Source organism: Lytechinus variegatus, chromosome 8 (genome assembly GCF_018143015.1).
Source record: "Lytechinus variegatus isolate NC3 chromosome 8, Lvar_3.0, whole genome shotgun sequence".
NCBI lineage: Eukaryota > Metazoa > Echinodermata > Echinoidea > Temnopleuroida > Toxopneustidae > Lytechinus > Lytechinus variegatus.
In genome coordinates this window covers 3,714,805-3,735,198 of record NC_054747.1, presented here as the reverse complement: position 1 = coordinate 3,735,198, position 20,394 = coordinate 3,714,805, and the positions used below count along the sequence as shown (strand labels likewise).

Genomic DNA, 20,394 nt, shown 5'->3' with positions numbered 1-20,394 from the left:
ATAAAATAATGCCCCTGAAATGCTAGTTCTTGTTTCACATACTCTAGATAGGCATCTGATCAAATTTATTTTTAAAAAATTCAACATCACATTTATTTTCTTATGTATTCTTTTGTTTTCTAAATTTCTTATGTATTTCCTTGTTTTTTCGACTTTTTGTTTTTTATTGTTTTTTCAATGGAAATTGTCGGGGACATTATTTTGACCGTAAAAAATGATAAAATTAATTGATTTTAAGCAGTAAAAGGAAAAATAATGATACATTTATGAATTTGGGATAAAAACACCATTTGCATTGGATTTGTACACAAATTCACGTTTTTGAGTAAATTTGGATCTGCATGCACTTACAAAATGTTGCGTAATTTCAAAACCGTGTACTTGGGGGTCACAATTTTGGTCTCAAAAGTTGCGTGAGACCTGAAAGTAAAAAGTCAGCAAACGACGCGGTCAAAAAATTTTGCACGGCGGATTTATCGCGAAAAATGTTGAGGGGGGGCTGATTCAGCCCCCCAGTCTTTTTAGGGTTAATACTTAGATTGGCATTCTTCATCTCATATTTTTGCTCCATGATGTTAAATGTCTTCATGCTATTTTGGGATTAAAAAAAAATCAGTGATTAATAGTGGATATTTACTTATTATAATGCTAGGCTTGGTGATCAGGAATTGGTTTTCTTCTTGTTTTTATTTTCTATATAAAATGAGAGAAATTATTGGGGAAAAAAATAAAACCATGATATGAGCCCTCTTTCATGAAAAGTTATATAGACTGATGTTATTTTTTCAGTATATGAATTGCCTAAGAAAATAAAAATTGATCGTTCAGCAATTGTAACAGTATAGAGCCCTGTATAGTCTAGAAGCAAAATATAGAAAACTTAAGCACGCTGTCAAATTCGTTTTAAGAACATGCAAGTATATTCAGTAGTATATAAAATTGACCAGTAGCACAGGCTGACTGGATTTGTTGAATTAATAGGGCAAAAATAGTTTATATGCAAATACTCTCAGGAAACAGGATCAGAAAGTGTCAATTATTTTATTTAGAGAAAGGAGTGTTGCAGTTTTATTTACTTGTAGGACATTCATTATACTGACATGTAAATTCAGTGTGAAATTGCTAAATATTCCTTTAAAAATTTTGAAAGTACATGTTTGTATACTTTAAAACCATTGAAATTGGTTAAATTGGTTTTATTTACGGTTTGATGTATTGCATGAAAATGTATTTTTGATGCATTTGGAAGAACGTATCGAATTGATTTATGAATGGAAATAAATACTGTACATCATAACACACAATTCTTTGTCTGTATGTATACATGTATGTGTCAAAGAGTGGCCTGTCTAACACAATTGGTTGTGTAAAATGAAATTTCAACAACTCATGTGTAAGTTTTAAGCAACTACTGTGAAAAGCACCTACACAACCTGGCTGTGTAAAATTATGGTTACACAATTCATGTGTAGAAAATTTACACAACCTGGCTGTGTAGAATTATGGTTACACAATTCATGCGTAGAAAATTTACACAACTGCTACTTAAAAATGTACACAACCCGGGTTGTGTACAGTTTTACACAACCGTTGCTGGGTTCATATATGATGCAGCGGTTGTGTAAGAATTTACACAGGTTGTGTAAGATTTTACACAGCCAGATTAACAGTGTACATGTAAAGTCATTGCTGAATTTCCAAACTATGCAATGTACATGTACGTAAATCATAATGAATAGAGGGCTCAATATTAGTAAATAAGTTTTCTAGTATCACATCATAATTTCCCCCTCATTTTTAAGGGCTGCTACAAAATAACGTCTTTTTGAAGCAGAGTTTTATGTGTTAGTGTAGGGCTGTACACAACTTTATAGTTAAAAACTTTCTTTAATGTCCAAAAATACTAAATCAAATTTGGTAAGCATAATTATTCCCTGGTTCTACTTTAACAATACCATTTTGTTTATTCCTTTTAATTTTCAAAGCTTCCCAGCTTCATAATTTGCCATCCTTGGAATTTCTACATGTATTTTATACAATAGGACAAGTTCAACTCCTGCCTGGCAGCAGTTTCCTATCCTGAACTCTGAATAAAATGTAAGAGATCATCAGAATTGCAATGAGGAGTCAGATAAGGACGTTTGGAATTACGAACCTCCAGAATATATTACGCCCCAAATGTGCATATTAACAAACCCTTTTTCATTTTGAGATTAATAAACATCTTGATAAATATATATATGCAATTTGTGTGTTTCAGAATAGTAACACATTGAGAAAAATGAAAAGAATCCAAATTTTCTCCAGCCAGTTTAAGGGACCAAAGTTGTTAGTGTTTAGCCTTCCGAAATAATATTAAAGTGAATAATATTTTATAATACTGGATAAATAAGCATTACAATGATCTTTTTTAACTACATGTAGGCTTTACCTTTTTGATCTTCGTGGTCTCATTCTGGTAAAACAAGGCATACATACAATGTGAACATAATATTTCCACTGTAAAATGGTTTTAAATGTATCTATGACAATAATGTCTTTAATAAAAAGAAAAAAATAGTATTGTACTGTTATGAGGTGTACAGTGGTGCTAAAAATTTAGTAGACACCACCAGAAAATGAACAGTGTTTATTCTGCACGATGATTCAGATATTTAATTGTGAAGTCAAGTGATAAAATCCGGGGGGGGGGCACTTACATTGACGAGTGGATACCATGCGCGACCAAAAAACACGTAAAAAGATTATCTTTTTCAAGATAGGGCACGTTAACGTGATAAGGGTGTTAAAAACACAAAAATAATGAAAAAAGGGTATCCATTTCGTGAGGAAAGCTACGTGTTCAGGGTCAAATTTGCGGGGATGATAAAACAAAATTGAAATGTTTTATAAAGGATGTCCTTTTTGCCCCAACACGACATGCTTAGAGTCCGATTTGCGCGAGCTGTGGAAGGTGGGGCCGTACTAAACCAAATGATGTGTAAAAGTAAAACCGACGACCGACAGACCCATTTTGTTTCCAATACTTGTTAAGGGTAGGGTTTTACATGCCAATACTTGTTAAGGGGTGCATTTTCAGAATATGTGTTTAGGGTGCTGTAAAATATTACATTCTATAAAGTTTCTTTCTCTGGGCTTGCCAAACATTGTAGTGTTGTTGTGCATTTTGCGATGAGGTTTGCTAATTTCTGTCTAGAAAACTGTAATAGATGTACTTGGTCTTACAACCACTTGGTCTAATTTCTACAAGCTATAACTGGCTAGACCCTTTGGTCCATACTGCAGTCTGAACTCAATCGGGACAAGATTTTGAGTTTATGAACGCATTTCCAAATAATGCGGATAATTGCCATGGTGCGGTCACAAGGTCACCCTTTTCCAACACAACCGCATCGGAGGGGGCGTGTCCAGTTGTCATGACGATTATCCGCCTTTTTCAGGACGAGCGCTCGTCAAAATAATGCGGCTTATTTTCGGAGTTTGTGAACGCAATTTTTATTGAATTATCCGCATTACTCTTAGGCGGCTAATTGGAGGATAGGTTTATGAAAAGGGTATAATAATCAGACAAAAGGTTTATATAGACCAAAGAAAAGTGTATCATGTTTGTGGATGTACATTTTTTCCAAGGTGTATTCATTCTCTTTCATGAGGTACACCATATTTTAACTGTGAAGAGATAGTCTATTATTACAAGATGTAAATAGGAGCATGTGCACTGTTATTAAGTGTAATAAAAATATGTGCAAGTTAAAATGGTAATATTAGCACCAATCTACACTGGCACAATGTGTAAAATTAAGTTATGAGATACATGATGTACACAGTGCATACTACACTTGCCATTGCAAGGTGTTAAAGGGGAAGTTCACCCTGAAGAAAACTTTCGTGTAAAAATAGCAGAAAAAATCATAAAAAATATTGGTGAAGGTTTGAGGAAAATCCGTTAAAGAGTAAGAAAGTTATTAGAGTTCAAAGTTTTAGATTTGTGACGACATAAACGAGCAGCTGCCCCATGTGTTATGTAATATAAAATGCATGAATTTCAAATTTTGTATGGTTCCTGATGACTTAATTTTGTTTTCTATTCATGATCAGGTGTGAAATGATTTGTCTATTGATATACAAAAGGTACAGTGAGAACCATTTTCAATTTTCTGAGAAAATGACATTTCATTGATTTTTTACCATTCGCTATGTAGGAATGCTGCTCGCATATGACGTCACAAATCAAATAATTGAAATTCTAATATCTTCTTAATTATTTGATGGATTTTTCTCAAACCTTTGGCAATATTTTTTATTATTTTTTCTGCTATTTTTACAATAAACTTTTTGTCAGGGTGAACTTCCCCTTTAACATAACATGTACAATTATAGTAACATGCCCACTGTTACATGTATCAGGGCACCGTCTAAAAAGAGTTGATCGCATCAACCTCAGCTTAATGGAAATCCATATTAAATGTCATGAATTTTTCTACAGGAAATTTGCTCAATGTCTTTCCAAAACAAAGAGAAGTACACTTAGGCCCGTATCCTTAAGTCAGGTTTAACTCAGACCATGGTCTAACTCTGTGTTAAAATTATGGGAAGCCAAAAGTGTCACAATTTTCATTAAGTTGTATGTTTCTCTATGTTTACTGTGCTCTTTCCTGATCCATCGATGGCAAAGACAATAATCTTGTTATACTTCCAAGATAATTATGCATGATTTAAAGGGGAATCCAACCCAAATAAAAACTTGTTTTTATAAGGAAAAGAAAAATCAGACAAGTTGATAGGTGAAAATTTGAACAATATTGGACAAACAACAAGAAAGTTATGAATTTTTAAAATTTGTAAATATTGGTAATCACTATACCCATGGAGACTTCAAATTGGCCGCATATGGGATGTCATAGTGATGTAAGGCAAGGACTACTCTTCCATGTACTCCAATACATATTATGGCTAAAATGTAATTTTTCCCAAAAGTTTTATTTCAAATTATATTTTTCTTTCATGAGGACATACTACAATATACTACCTGGGTTATATTTAGATTACTGCCCCAGGGGAATTGGTACTTAGGAGAAAACCACAAATCCCTGATAATAAAGTACATGGCCTATGGGAAAGTTGTCCTTGCCCCTTGTCATAATTTACTTACACAGTTGCCAATTTGAAATCTACATAGTATTAGTGATCCGAATTTTAAAGCAGCTATAACTTTCTCATTGCTTGTCCAATTTCTTTAAAACTTTCACCATTCTGTTTAATTTAATTTTCTCCTTCCCATTAGTCCCAACATAACATTTTATGGCCAAGGCTGGATTCCCCTTTAAGAGCCAAATGAGTTGAAATATGATATCTCTACCGTTAATGATTTACGTAACAATTGGCTATCCATACTTAAATCACAACTTGAAACCTGAGTTTAAGTTAAACCTGACTTCAGAATACGGGCCAATATTTTCAAGAAGACAATGGATGTATGATGCAGCATATCTAGAAAAAATATTTTGAACAAACATGCATTTGAGATGTTGATGTCCCTGGCTTTCCATGGTTGTGGTTGATTTTAAATCAATAGCAACTCTTTGTAAGACAGGAATCATGTATAAAGGGGAAGTTCACCCTGACAGAAAGTTTATTGTAAAAATAGCAGAAAAAATAATGAAAAATATTGCCGAAGGTTTGAGAACAATTCATCAAATAATTAAACAGTTATTAGAATTTCAATTATTTGATTTGTGACGTGATATGCGAGCAGCATTCCTACATAGCGAATGGTAGAAAAATCAATGAAATGTCATTTTCTCAGAAAATTGAAAATAGTTTCCACTGTAACTTTTGTATATCAATAGACAAATCATTTCACACCCAAACATGAAAAGAAAACAAAATTAAGTCATCAGGAACCATACAAAATTTGAAATTCATACATTTTATATTGATAACACATGGGGCAGCTGCTCGTTTATGACGTCACAAATCCAAAATTTTGAACTCTAATAACTTTCTTACTCTTTAACGGATTTTCCTCAAACCTTCACCAATATTTTTTACTATTTTTTTCTGCTATTTTTGCAACAAAGTTTTCTTCAGGGTGAACTTCCCCTTTAACCGGAGTGTAAAATGTTTGATAAATGGTCAAATGTCACTCATGAAGTGTCAGTGAAAAACAAGGAGTTATTATTATTTCCACACGTGAATTGGGATACCATGATGTAACTCAAAATGTGATATTTGAAATTAAAATGATAAATGTAATTTTGAGGAACAGTGTACTGTAATCAGTGTGTATATTTTCCTCGAAAGTGTTCAACTTGTGTAAGAATTGAGGAAATCTTATTTTGGACACAAACATTTACAAGGCTAATTAGGAAAACTGACAATAAATATTGAATTCTCAGGGTGATCAATGTTACATTATCTTGGTCAATGTGCATTAAAGGCACATGCTAACATTGTAGACATGTAATTTAAAAATATCAAAGGAGAGATGAAATATGTACAAGAATGCCTTTCTGTCAACCTAAAAACTCTAAAACAACAAAAAAAAATCGAAAGAACTCCTTTTGATATACGTTACAATTGATGGTTTTGTGTAATTTCTATCGTGCCGATAATAAAAGAAGACATACATGTAAGTGTATGGATGAAATTAAGATGGTATTTCAGGTCATTTTATATTTCACTTTCTTGAAGCACTAAATGATTTTCGGATGCGATTTTTTCTGAGCTTCATTTTTGTAACATATCACAGGTGCAGGTGACAAGTGGGACCTCGCAGCTCAGATTTTTAAAAAGTTAAATCAATGATAGCAAATACCTTTAACGATTAATACTCCAAAATCACCAAAGTTATCAAAAACATACATCTACAGCTTCAAACTCATTGTTTTATTAACACTTCCACTGCAGAATATGTTACCTCTCATTTTCATGGTGATTAATCAATGGTACATTATCTTGGTCAATGTTTATCTTGTAAGTCATATCATATTGTGCATCTTCGTGACTAACCATTAATACTCCATAATCACCAAAGTTATTATTACATCTACAGCTTCAAACTCATTGTTTCATCAACACTTCCACTGCAAAATATGTTACATTAAAGGGGTGGTCCAGGCTGAAAATATTCATATCTTAATACATAGAGTAGAATTCACTCACCAAAATGCTGAAAATTTCATCAAAATCGGATAACAAATAATAAAGTTATTGAAGTTTAAAGTTAAGCAATATTTTGTGAAAACAGTCGTCATGAATATTCATTAGGCGAGCTGATGATGTCACATCTCCACTTTCGGTTTTCTTATGTTATTACATAAAATCACATTTTTTTTTCATTATTTCATACTTGTGTGAATGATATGTCTCCCTTATAATGAAATAAGTTGCAGCAATAGATATCTAATGCACTAAATCAGTTGTCAATCCCCTTTTTCTAGTTCTTGAAGAAAACAATTTGAATAAATCTAATTTCATATAATAAAATACAAAAGAACAAGTGGAGATGTGACATCATCAGCCCACCTAATGAATATTCATGACGACTGTTTTTACAAAATATTACTAAACTTTAAAATTCAATAACTTTGCTATTTGTTGTTCTGATTGTGACAAAATTTTCTGCATTTTGCTCAGTGAATTCTACTCTATTCATTAAGCTATAAATACTTTCAGCCTGGACCACCCCATTAACGTTGCGAATTGTAAATCTTTTACCTGTGGAAGAACGATGATGCTACCCTGGAGAAGGGTCCCTCATATTTCTGGTATCCCTCGGCGTAGGACGCGAGGGCTACTGCTACAGTTTGGAGAGGCTGCCATAGTGAATCACAAAACTGGAAAAAGGAGAGAAAGAAATAAGATATTAAAGTTTATTTTACTATACCAGTAGGCGGTTTAATACCCCTTTCATAAACCCCATTAAAATGAATTAGGCGGCTAATAGCAGCATAATTTGGTCGTAAAATTGGAGGAGGACAAGAGTTATCCGCATTACTCTGATGCTGCTATTATCCGCATAATAGCAGCATCGGGACAAGAATTTGAGTTTATGAACGCATTTCCAAATTATGCGGATAATTGCCATGGTTCGGTCACAAGGTCACCCTTTTCCAACACAACCGCATCGGAGGGGGCGTGTCCAGTTGTCATGGCGATTATCCCCCTTTTTCAGGACGGGCGCTCGTAAAAATAATGCGGCTTATTTTCGGAGTTTATGAACGCAATTTTTATTGAATTATCCGCATTACTCTTAGGCGGCTAATTGGAGGATAGGTTTATGAAAATGGTATAAGAAGACTACACCAAACATTTAATACCAGTGTTAACTTCATGATATCAATACAACATCCAGGGAATGATTTTCCTGGTATCGCATCGCAATTTCCTTCAAATCTTTGAAAGACTGCTATGCATTAAAGTCTCTTGTATAGCATATTTTTACATAGGACTGTACATTACTTTAATAGTTGGGAGCTTTTCTTTTACGACCAAAAATGCAATTCAAATTTGTAAAGCAAAATTATTGCCTGAACATCCAATGGTGTCATTCTATTTGTGATGTCAACATTATTTGGTGTTACACCCCATGATATATTTTAACACCTGGGGCTGCAATCCTCTCACAATACTCTCTGGTATTTCATTTAACACCGTTAATTAACACCATACATTTCTTTTACAGTGTATGTGTTAAGTAGCTTGAACACATCCAAGCAGACAGTGAGAGAGGAGGAGGATAACAATCAGACCTGATGCACATGGTTGCCATGGTGACTCACCCAGCTGTCAAATTAAGCAGATCTAATACTGACTAGGTCTCTTGTAATAACAAGATGCCCACACAATGTTTATTCAATAAGGAATACGATAACACCAAATAACCTCTCGTGAAACCCACTGTATTATTCATTTAATAATTCTAATAAAACTCCATTCAATATACCAAGATGCTCAAAATGAAACAAATCAAATATGTTCTTTTCTCAAATATGATATTTCCCATTTATCACTCTCTGTATCATTAGCATGACTTGGGATCTCTAATAGTCCATTTTATGACTTTGGCTGTTTTTTTTATAAACTGAATCATATGTTCATGAAAATAGAAACATGATTCATAACAAAAACAAACAGATGCCCTTTTTACACAGGATTTTCTTAACCCCGGACTATCGCTAACCCCGTACTATCCTTAACCCCGTACTATTTTTTTTCCTTTTCACACATGCCAAATTGTTATTGCTAACCCCGGATAAGGAATGCTTGCTTTTTACACACGAAACTCGCTAACCCCGGACTATTGGTTTTTGTCGATCATTCGTAGTACAAGTGCTTCACTCGCAATTTCCTTAACCCCGTACTTTAATGCCCTTTTTACACAGGATTTTCTTAACCCCGGACTATCGCTAACCCCGTACTATCCTTAACCCCGTACTATTTTTTTTCCTTTTCACACATGCCAAATTGTTATTGCTAACCCCAGATAAGGAATGCTTGCATTTTACACACGAAACTCGCTAACCCCGGACTAGTGGTTTTTGTCGATCATTCGTAGTACAAGTGCTTCACTCGTACACTTTTTACACACGCTACAATTTCCTTAACCCCGTACTATAGGTGGGGCCAAATTGCCAATTAGCCCCACCTATAGTACGGGGTTAAGCTTAGCCCACTTTCGTTTTACACATGCGATCTTAACCCCGTACTATTGCTCTTAGCACCGCAATTGGTGGGATAACCCTGCTTTTTTGCAGGGCCAAATAATCCCGTACTATAGGTGGGGTTAGCCCACTTTGCAAAAACGCTGTGTAAAACGAAAGTGGGCTAAGCTTAACCCCGTACTATAGGTGGGGCTAAATTGCCATTTAGCCCCACCAATAGTACGGGGTTAAGGAAATGTTAGCCTGTTTAAAAAGGGTAAGAGTTTATGACCACAATGGGATATAAAGCAAACACAACATTATGGAATCCAACCCGCATAATTCAAAATAAAAGAAAAAATAGGCATAAATAACTCAATGATGATCAGTTGACCACAATAATGGATAAAACCAGCATAATGAATGGTACACTGTAAAAACTGCGGTATTAAAACTGACACCAATTGGTGTTAATAGAGGACCACACCCTGAGGTGTTAAAATTACACCCTAGAGATTAAACATAACACCAAAGAGTGTAAATGTAACAACAAAAGGTGTTGTAATAACACCTATAGGTGTAAAACTAACACCACCAATTTAACACCGGTGTAAAATAACTGGTATTGTCCTCTATGTACACCGGTTAACACCACAGTTTTTGCTGTGTACATGTATGAGAAACAGACATTTTCAAATGATCAAATAATATTTTCCTCAAAATAGAAATGTGTAGGAACACTTGGTAGGTTATGTGCGGCTTGTAAAATCACATCAGGTTGTCGGGGCCGGGCAATCACGAATACCCAACCATTCTCACCTAATTCTCAAAACATTGGGTCCAATTTACCTGTCCATTCGAGAAAAGGGCCACCTTAATTCATGAAAAATCGGGTTCAGTTTACGCAACCATTTGAGATAAGGGCTGCCTAAACTCATCAAACATTGGGACAGTTTACCCAACCATTCAAAAAAAGGGCCTCCTAAATTCATATTAAGACGTCAGGTCCAGTTTAAAACAATTTGAGAAGAGAGCACCCTAAATTCCCAAAAGGTTGGGTCCAGTTTACCTGATGTTTTGTAAAATGATAGCAAAATGGTTGGGTTGCTATTGCCCGACCAAACGGCAGCGACAACCCGATGTGATGACACATGAGGCTGCGTGGTCTAGTGGTTAGAACATTGGACTCATACAATTGCAAGGTTGTGAGTTTAAATCCCACCTCTCCACTTTGATAGAACAGCCCGAGAGTTGTCTGTAAGGTCAACCACTATGACTGATTAAATTTTACCTGCAAAACGCTGTTATGCTATGTCCCTTCGGAAGTTCCATAAACAGAAACAGAAACATGTACATGAATGTGTTCATGTTCCATCATTAAAACAATACTACACACGTTTTTAGTAACCTTCGGTTCAGAACAGGTATCACTCATGCTTGTTTTTACATACTTTCGCTTGAATTATTGCTCAATGTGACAACTTGAGTCTGTCTTTAAAATTCATAAATGACTATTTACATACAAGCAGCAACTTCCAATTCCCAGTCATGCTGAATAGATCTTTTACATGGATTCAAAGACCCCATTCTCATTACCGTCCTAAAACCAGTTTACCAGAAACTAACTGTGGAAACTAGTTTAACATGTAATGAGAACACTGGAAGTGTTCTAAATAGCAATCTTCCAAACCGGTTCGGAAACCAACGCGCGATGTACATGTAGATTGCTTTGCCTCATTTAACTGGTTTTAGTGAAAGTGAGGCCACAATCGGAAACCTACCTTGCGATGCAGTTTTCAAGATTGCTTTGCCTCGTTAAACCTATTTCAGCGCAAGTGAGGACACAACCGTTGTTCAGGAAGCGATCTTTGCACATTTTAAGTGTGCTACTCCACATGCTATGAGAATGCCTACGCTGCGGTTTCAAATTACTCGCAAAACATGTCACCAAACTGAGAGCGTTCCCATAGCAACAAGACCGCTTTATGTGAAGTTGTTCTGAAAACCCCTTTCAGGTGATCAATTGTCAACGCTCGCAAAGCGATCTTCTTAACTGGTTTCTAGTAATTACACTAAATGAGAACGGGGTATAACTGTAACAAAACCAGTGGAAAATGGCTTAATGGCATGTGTCAATATTGACCATTTAATAATGCTTTTTGCTGGTCATGCATGGAAAGATTTGATGTTTGTCTTGCTATTTGTGATAATAGATCCTGGTTTGCAAGTAACACACTGATATGGCAATGAATGAACAGTATATGGATAAACTGATAGATGTATCAATACATGCTCTTTTTTTATAGACAAAATCGAAACTCTTTTCTTCTTCTTTTTTTAACACTGGCACGTTTGTACCATAAGTACCTAAAGTACTGTATGTTGACTATGTTCATTTTATTTGAAGTAGGCCTACATTAGAGACAGTGATTTTCCGTTTCTAAAAATGGTCTTTTCTGTTTCTGAAAATCTATGATTCTGTTTCAACTTGATCTAAAAATGGAAATTCCGTTTGTCACTGAGAATGTACACAGCAAAGACCTTAATTCCGTTTTGCAAAGGTGAATTCCATGAATTTTTTATACATGAAAAGTATAAGAACCAAATGGAATTTCTGTTTTGTTTAGTACAGGTAAAACGGAAAATCACAGTCCCTAGTACAGGTAGTGCATTGAAGATGAAATGCCTTGCTCAAGGAAACAGGTGCAATGACAGAGAATTATACCCCAATATTAATTACAATAACAAACAGTTCTTGGATAATGCATATCACACTTTGATGTCTCTACAGTATGAACTTCCAAAGGACTTGGATATTATCACCCTGGCTTGAGCTTGGTGACCGTAATTAATTTACTGCACATCCATTTCAAGGAATCAATTTGTACCAGGAACCCACTTTACATGTACCTCACCTGGGTCGAGTGCAGCACAATGTGCATAAAGTTCTTGCAATTATTAATTAAAGGAAATTAAGCCACAGCTGGGATTTGAACCCACTGCCCTCTGTTTCAAAGTCTGGAGAACTAATCCACTGAGCCACAATGCTCCACGTACATAGTTATGACATTACACATACATGTATTACGACTGTACCCCCCCCCCAAAAAAAAAAAGAAGAGGGGCAAAAAATGACTAGATTTCACTTCTTTACAAATAGGACTTGCTACCAACAGGGGTGTGAGTGGTCACAAATAAAAAGATCTGAAAAAAGCTGGAGAGTATTGAAAAAGTCTGAAATAGAAAGAGCTCCCATACTTTTTGTACAGAGGAAAGCCAAATATAACTGAAATTCAGCTGAAAATCAAAACACAAAAATCTGAACTCTCACACCCCTGTACCAAGGAAGACTTTGACTTGAGCAGAAAGTGTGAATGGAATATCTACGACAGAGATGAGACAGACTCACTCTTCCATGTATCCATCCCCCTTACAAAATATAGGCCCTAAATTTTATTTTAAACAAAATTTTGAGCAGTGTGAACATATCACCAAACCAATTTCATACTGAACAAGCCTAAACAAACAAAAAGTCATACTGATATTGATATGGCAGTGGTTTGACCTCTAATAGTCATAAAATCAATATAGATTAAATTGCGGAGTTGATAAGATGGGGCCGATTAGATTAATCCAGAATGATTTGATTACGGGAACCCTCATGCCACAACCAGTGATGAAATCCTCATGTCAGGTGACACGTCATGTGACCATGACTGCTTCGAATTGGTAATGTGGTTTTTATTTTCATTGAAGTTGCTTGTTAAGGCTACCATGTGATTGCTCTGCAACCCAATTTTGGAATAAAACATGAAATTTTTAGGTGAATATACATGTAATAAAAATTCTAAATTGAACTATATGTTCAAATCTGTAACAATGGCATCATCATACAGTAAAAGCAAATTGAAAATCTATAGCTGTAAGGACATCAGGCTACGATTTGAAACAAATTTGGCCTTTGCTCCAAAAGTCTTGCCATCTTTCAAATTGTCATTCTTAAAGTAATTTTGATCCTTACAAAAAGATGCGTTCATTCGTGGTCGCATGTCATAAGGTGGTCCAATTTTGCGAACAGGGTAAAAATGGTCAAAAATTTAATTTTTTGATATGTTATAGCTATTACCATTCTCTAAATAATGAAAAAGTTTTAAGTCTCAAATACCTTTATTTTTCCTTAAAATGACTAATTGACAGCCAATTATTACATAGACATCAATGTAAATGTGAATTTTGAAATGCGTTTTTCTCAAATTGGACCTGCTGCACATAAAATGGTGTCAAAAGTTAATGCAACATTGGATCACCCTAGTAAATTGCAGTTATAATCTTGAAACATCAATAATTAAATCTGTACCAAAAATCGAATAAGTATCTATTATTGTATGCATATCAATTGTACTAAATTCATTAACAGTATTTAATTTCACATTTTTGCCCCCAAAATACCTGTCACTGTGTTTATGCTTGGCAAAATGACAACATCATGGGTAGAAACGTTTGTTGCAATGATACACAACATTTGTACTAAAAATTAAGATTACAAATTAGATAATTAACCAAATCTCTCCGGTTTACTAATTGATTAGGTTGCAGATCAGAGTTGACATACACATGTATTCCATGCAGTGCATATTTTCAAAATTTTCAATTTTTTATGACATTTAGTTGATCCCTGCTTTAAAACGCCCAGAAATATGAGGATAACAGTCATATTACATATTATAGTAAGTTGTTAATTAGATTTAATTAATATTTTATCATTTACCGCATCCACCGGCTCCGCCACCCCTTTTACTTCAAACTTAATGTGCTATAGTTTTTGTTCCTGATATTGTATTGATCTAATTCATAGTAATATATTTAGCCTATAGTCCTACATGTAGCTTCAAAATGAGATATTACTCAATAAATTTGGTCAAGATGCTGTGATGTAGCAACAATTTATCCATGGCACCGTGTGGAAAATTGTTCATACGCCACCCTTTTTGCATACCCAACTTATGAAATGTGACCTCATATTTTCAAAAATAAGCAAAATGCGATTTGTTCCAAATTTGGATCATGGACAAGTGGTAAAGTGTGTTTCAAAAGAAAAAATATGGGGCCCGTTTCTTAGAAACTTTATTACAAATTGGTAATATAGCAGTTAAAAGCTCCTAACATTACTTAATTTGATTTGCTTGTAGAAATAGAAATTGTGCAATTATAACAATTATTTATGAAATGGAATGGAGCTTAAAGAAATGCTTGATACACCCTGTAGGTTAAAAACAATTAAATCGATTATAAAAAATATCTTTATGCTCCTATTCACAACTACATGCACACGTTAATACTGACTATTAAAAGAGTCCATGACAACGTAATAAAAAGAATAACTCGAATACACAATGTGTACCTTTAAGCCTCTCAGCATGACCCTACATATTCTGCTATTGACTAATGGTGATTGTTCCCTCCTCTTGAGGGCGAGGAATGTTTGCCAACAATTTTTCTCTACTTTTTATTTTGTCTGGAGCCATAACAGCCCACATACCTCCACATATTAAAGACAATCTAGGTTTTAAAATAAATTGAGAAATGGTTTCTGTTTGCACACAATATGGACAAGAACCTCAGAGAAATTCTTCAAATGTATGAATGTCTCAGGTATAGGCATTTTACATGTCTATCATATGGCATTATACACGTATAATAATAACAATACACTGTTATATAGTGCCAAAAAGTTCAATCAGGATTTTTCAAGCAATAAAAAAATCAAACAAGTATTGCTGTGATAACAAATTCAATAGTCTATAGGCTCTAATTCATTTCTTGTAAAAACTTTTTTTTTTGGGGGGGGGATCACAACCAAAGCCCCCATCATTTTTTTTATAAATATGCTGCTGTGTATACACATATATGTATAAACAGTTAATTCGTTCATAAAATCCCCTAACCCCGCCCCCTCTTTTGCGCTCTCTGATCTCAATCTACATAAAGAACATACATACCATGCTCTATAAATTCAATCTCATTGATTGCGGCCAAAAAGAATAAATATCGTACTGAATTTTAATAAGCATGCTTCTGAACAAACACAGACTAAATTTAGCTCTGACACAGACGGTGGTTTCAGACCGCCTCAAAGTTCATCGGTTCCAGGTATTTTCTGATCGGGAAATTTGATCAGTAAATACCAGGTAATTTTGACAGTGTGAAAGCAAATTGCAAAATTAATCTCCCTGAAAGAAAATACTCACTAAATATTACGAGAAGTTTCGCAGAGATTTTTCCAAGGTCGTAGGGATTTATAGATAGTGTGAAAGAAAATTACGGGAACTTTTAGGCAGCCCAGCGTTTATATGTAGTTAGGCGTGGGCGCCATGGGTGGCTGCTGAGCTAGAGATTTTGAATATCCCACCTTGCTTTATCAGGCCATACTGCACATGCTTGTAACTTCAGGAACTTATCCTGGAAGGTATGTTTCGGGGCAGAGTTCAAAAATAATTAACAGGTATTTCTAAGCCTGAAAAAGTTCTCATAATTCTCGGGGATTCCTGTAATCGGTTTGAAACCACCTAGAGAAAGTTCCTATACGTGCCTTCACAATGCGAGAATACCTGTGATCTTGGAAAAATCCCTATGAAAGTTCATGTTAACAATTTAAAGAAAATGTGCTTTATATGTAGCAGGAACATTTTTTATAGTATGTTTATCTTTTCTATTTTTTTATTTTATTATTCGAAATACACATCAGAAATGAAATACTCCGAAAATTTAATTTGCCAAATTGATCGTGGGCCCAGCAAGCCGCTGCAGCGCCAGATCGACGAGGCTCTATCCCTTTAATTGTTGAACGCCAAACAGAGTAGCAGCAACTCCCCTCTTTTAATGTCTTTTGGTCTGATGCGGCCGTGGTTTGAACTATCGATCTCCCGGTTGTGAGACGGATGTTCTACCAACTGAGCCAACTTGCATGTAGGACGATTTTCTTTCAGGAGTTACAAATATTTTGCTTTCACAACATTTGGCAAAAAACCTGGTATTTTTTTATCAGGGTAGATCAGGGTTTGTGTAAATTTCACGATCAGAGAATACTTGGTATTCTCTGACTTTGAGTCGGTTCGAACACTCCTATTGTGTGATTATACATATGTGAGCCCAAGAATACACTGCAAGAATGCACTTATATTAGCCGCTCGTTCACCGAGCCTAATAAAAGAACTTTATAAACATATGCCATTCCAATCCTATATTGTTACAGATGAAAAGCCTGACTGTTACATACACATGCATGCCATGCCTTTTTAATGACAATGACAAAGACACTATATTGCATCGATTCAACGGATATCTTTCCAATCAGCAATGGATAGAGTTACAGCTTGTCTGTATGCATTCTGTTACCATGGTAACATATAGTCATGCATAGAAGAGGAAGAGCGCGAAGATCAATGTCTGGCTTGGTGGGTCATGTGTCTCTCCTCCAGCCGTGAATTAATCCTGCAATTATCAAATTCAAGGGTCAAAATCAGATTTTAGTTTTTGGTTAAAAAAAGATTAGGTCCGTACTAAAAAAAACATGAAGTTTTATGATTGATGACAATGTCTGGGATACCTTCTAAAATTAATTGCGTTGATGATTGTGGATAATTGCGTGTGCGTGTCGTGGTCTAGTGGTTCTGACTCTCGCCTTTCAAACAGAGGGTCGTGAGTTCGAATCCTAGCCATGGCGTGTTTTCTTTCAGCAAGAAATTGATCCACACTGTGCTGCACTTGACCCTGGTGAGGTAAACAGGTACCGGCAGGAAGTCCATATTATGTAATTCCTGAAAAAGCTGCGCGCACTGGAATCAGTAGACTAGCTTTATAGCTGGGGTAATATAGGAGCGAATTGAGCACATAGCAAGGTGGATACGTGCGCTATACAAATCCTATATTATATTATTATCAATATCATTATAATCATTTGTACAAGTAGCCCCACAATCAATTGCTATTGAATCTTTATGATTTTCACCACAATGCAGACATTGCAAACTACTTCACGCAACACTAATGACCCTTATTGTGTTAAATGTATGTCCTGAACCCAGGTATATACTCATAGGCGGCGGAAGCGGGGGGGACGTGTCCCCCCCTAAATTTGAGGAGGGGGGGGACGGTCCCCCTTAAATTTGTTGATGATGACCTTTTTTTTGGGGGGGGGGGCTTGTCAATTTATTTTCCTATGTCCCCCCTAAAAATTTTGGATTGAGAACATTTTTTTTTTTCTTGTCAAAAATTTTTGGGTTGTCCCCTCCTAAAATTTTTGGCTTCCGCCGCCAATGTATATACTGTATATGATTTCATAGAACAATAGAATATCTTCGACTTCTCTCAGAGGCACTGGCAGTATTGTACTGTAGATGGTTTTTCTGTTAAGTATTCAGGGTCAAAGCACGGAAGCTAACCAGGTAAAATGACTCCCAAGATCACATTCTATCCAGAATGCATGCTCCCAGGCAGGCGTAAAGGTTCTATCGATTGTTTTTCCTTTGGAATTGGAGGTATGGTTTATAGAGCAGAAGTTCATGGATGCATTCACATTGGAACCCAAGGGGAAAGAAATTCTCTTTGGTAGACTGAGAATATAGCAGAGTAGAATGTCAGGGACGCATGCAGAAAGAGTTGCAATCAATCGCAACTCTAAAAATCATGATTAACTTGATTCTCTACCAATCAACAGCGCGCATTTGGGACTTGCGATTGATTTTTTGACTTGCATTTAAACGCAACTCTTTCTGCAACGGACCCCAGATTGGTATCAAAGAGAAGATGACTTATGTTATTTCTTTGGCAGTACAGAGTTCAGGGATGCATTCACATTCGTACCCAAGGAGAAAGATATTTTCTTTGGTAGCATAGTAGAGTAGAACGTCGCGGACGCATTGAGATTGACAGCGAAGAGAAGATGAATTTTGTTGTTTCTTTGGCAGTACAGAGCTTAAGTTCAGGGATGCATTCACATTTGTACCCAAGGAGAGAGAAATTTTCTCTGGTGGTATAGTAGAGTAGAAAGTTAGGGATGCTTGGTAGTGAAGAGAAGATGAATTTTGTTATTTCTTTGGCAGTACAGAGCAGAAGTGCAGGAATGCTTTCACATTGGTACCTGAAGGGAGAGATTTTTTTTTTTTTGGGGGGGTACAATCTGAATGAACTATGTAATGATGGGCGAACATAGACTATAATGGTCCAGGGCTCAAAACCATGGCAAAGGCTACAGAACAAGCTCATTACCTGAACTTCCAAACTCAATCTAAGTTGCATTATTTCTTTGCCCACCCACCCATCAACTTGTTTTTCTCCTTAGAGTATTCTGTTGAATTGTACAAATTTCAGATACAGATCAGGATCTATGATTACATGTACATGTATATGTAGGTCATCTGTGGTACTGTTTTCCCCTGCACACTTCAACATACAAAATTATCACAAATCAGATTTTACTACGTAAATTTCTTTTGAAGCATTTGCCTTCTGGAGTTGTTGGATTCCATGATTTTCCATGACCCATTTTTGCAATTTCTCTAGATTAGATTAGTACCATTTGAAGATGGGTATCAATACCCATGGGAAATTCCTCATGCTGTATTTTGCATACAGTAGGTTTCATCAGATATACATTTCCCCATGTCGGCTGTACGTCGAGTGGAAAACAATCGTTTTATTCAAATTTATTCAAACCACCTACATGTAGCTGGTACAAAAAATGTTAAAACAGCTGTTTTTGTGGCGCCGTAGGGAAATATGTGACTGAGGTATTGGGGGCCAGACAGCCCGACCCTGGACAGTCCGACCGACCCGGTCGAGTTCTCTAGGGTTGGCTCCGATTCGGACAACTCGACCACTTGAATTCTTCTTCAAAATTTCATGAAATGAGTTTTCCAACTTTGCTTCAAAAGTATTTTTCTGCATACATGTAATCTATGTTTCTACAATATATTCTTGACAGTAATTTTGACATTTCTGTGCCATTGAAATATGTCAAGAGACAGAAAAATCAACTCAAAAATATGTAGACCTTGAACACAGAGCTCGCCAGCGCGGCGGTATCGGATTATATTCCCGTCGCAAGGGAAGTAAAGCATGGGCGTACAGATTTTTCATGACAAAGAAAAAAAGAGAAAAGGGTGAAATATGATATTTTTTCTGAATAATGTAAAAATCTATCACAAACTTGGAATTTTGTAATACAAATATCGAAATTTTCGCTTGCAACTTCTTATTTATTTTACGCGATTCACCATATCGAGCCCCCTCAAAAAAATTTTGTCCCCCTTTCTCCAGTAAAGCAAGGGTACTAGAAAACTCAATTTTCATGAAATTTTGAAGAAGAATTCAAGTGGTCGAGTTGTCCGATCCGGAGCCAACCCTGGACAACCTGCAGATCGAGTTGTTGAGTTGTCTCTACATTTTGTAAAGACAAAATCCTTTCCTTGCAACGAGAATATAGCGGGTCGGGCTGTCCCGGATTCGACGTAGATCACAAAATGTTCATTGCACATGTATGCATACTGTACACAAATGTTGTGTACATTTGGATACATCATGGTGTAGTGGTTGCTCGTTATCCTTCAATCAGAGAATTATTGGTTCAAATCTCAGCAATGGCATCATTTCCCCTCCTTCAACATCGCATTGTACTGCACTAGACTCAGGGGAGTGTTTCATAAAGCTGTTCGTATCAAAGTTACATGTAAGAGTGACTTTAAAGGGAACG

At 35.8% G+C, this 20,394-nt stretch overlaps 1 protein-coding gene across 3 annotated transcripts in view; it reads right to left on the bottom strand.

The window, feature by feature from the left end:
* The window catches only part of LOC121419841 (hormone-sensitive lipase-like), a 96,420-nt gene that overhangs the window by 64,215 nt on the left and 11,811 nt on the right, over positions 1-20,394 (bottom strand). For 2 of the 3 annotated variants that reach the window (XM_041614303.1, XM_041614304.1), the window contains exon 2: positions 7,720-7,838. In XM_041614303.1, the coding sequence (XP_041470237.1) occupies positions 7,720-7,838 (119 nt within the window). Of the gene's footprint in view, positions 1-2,431; positions 2,456-7,719; positions 7,839-20,394 lie in introns of all 3 variants that reach the window. The other variant, XM_041614302.1, reaches the window with a different exon arrangement.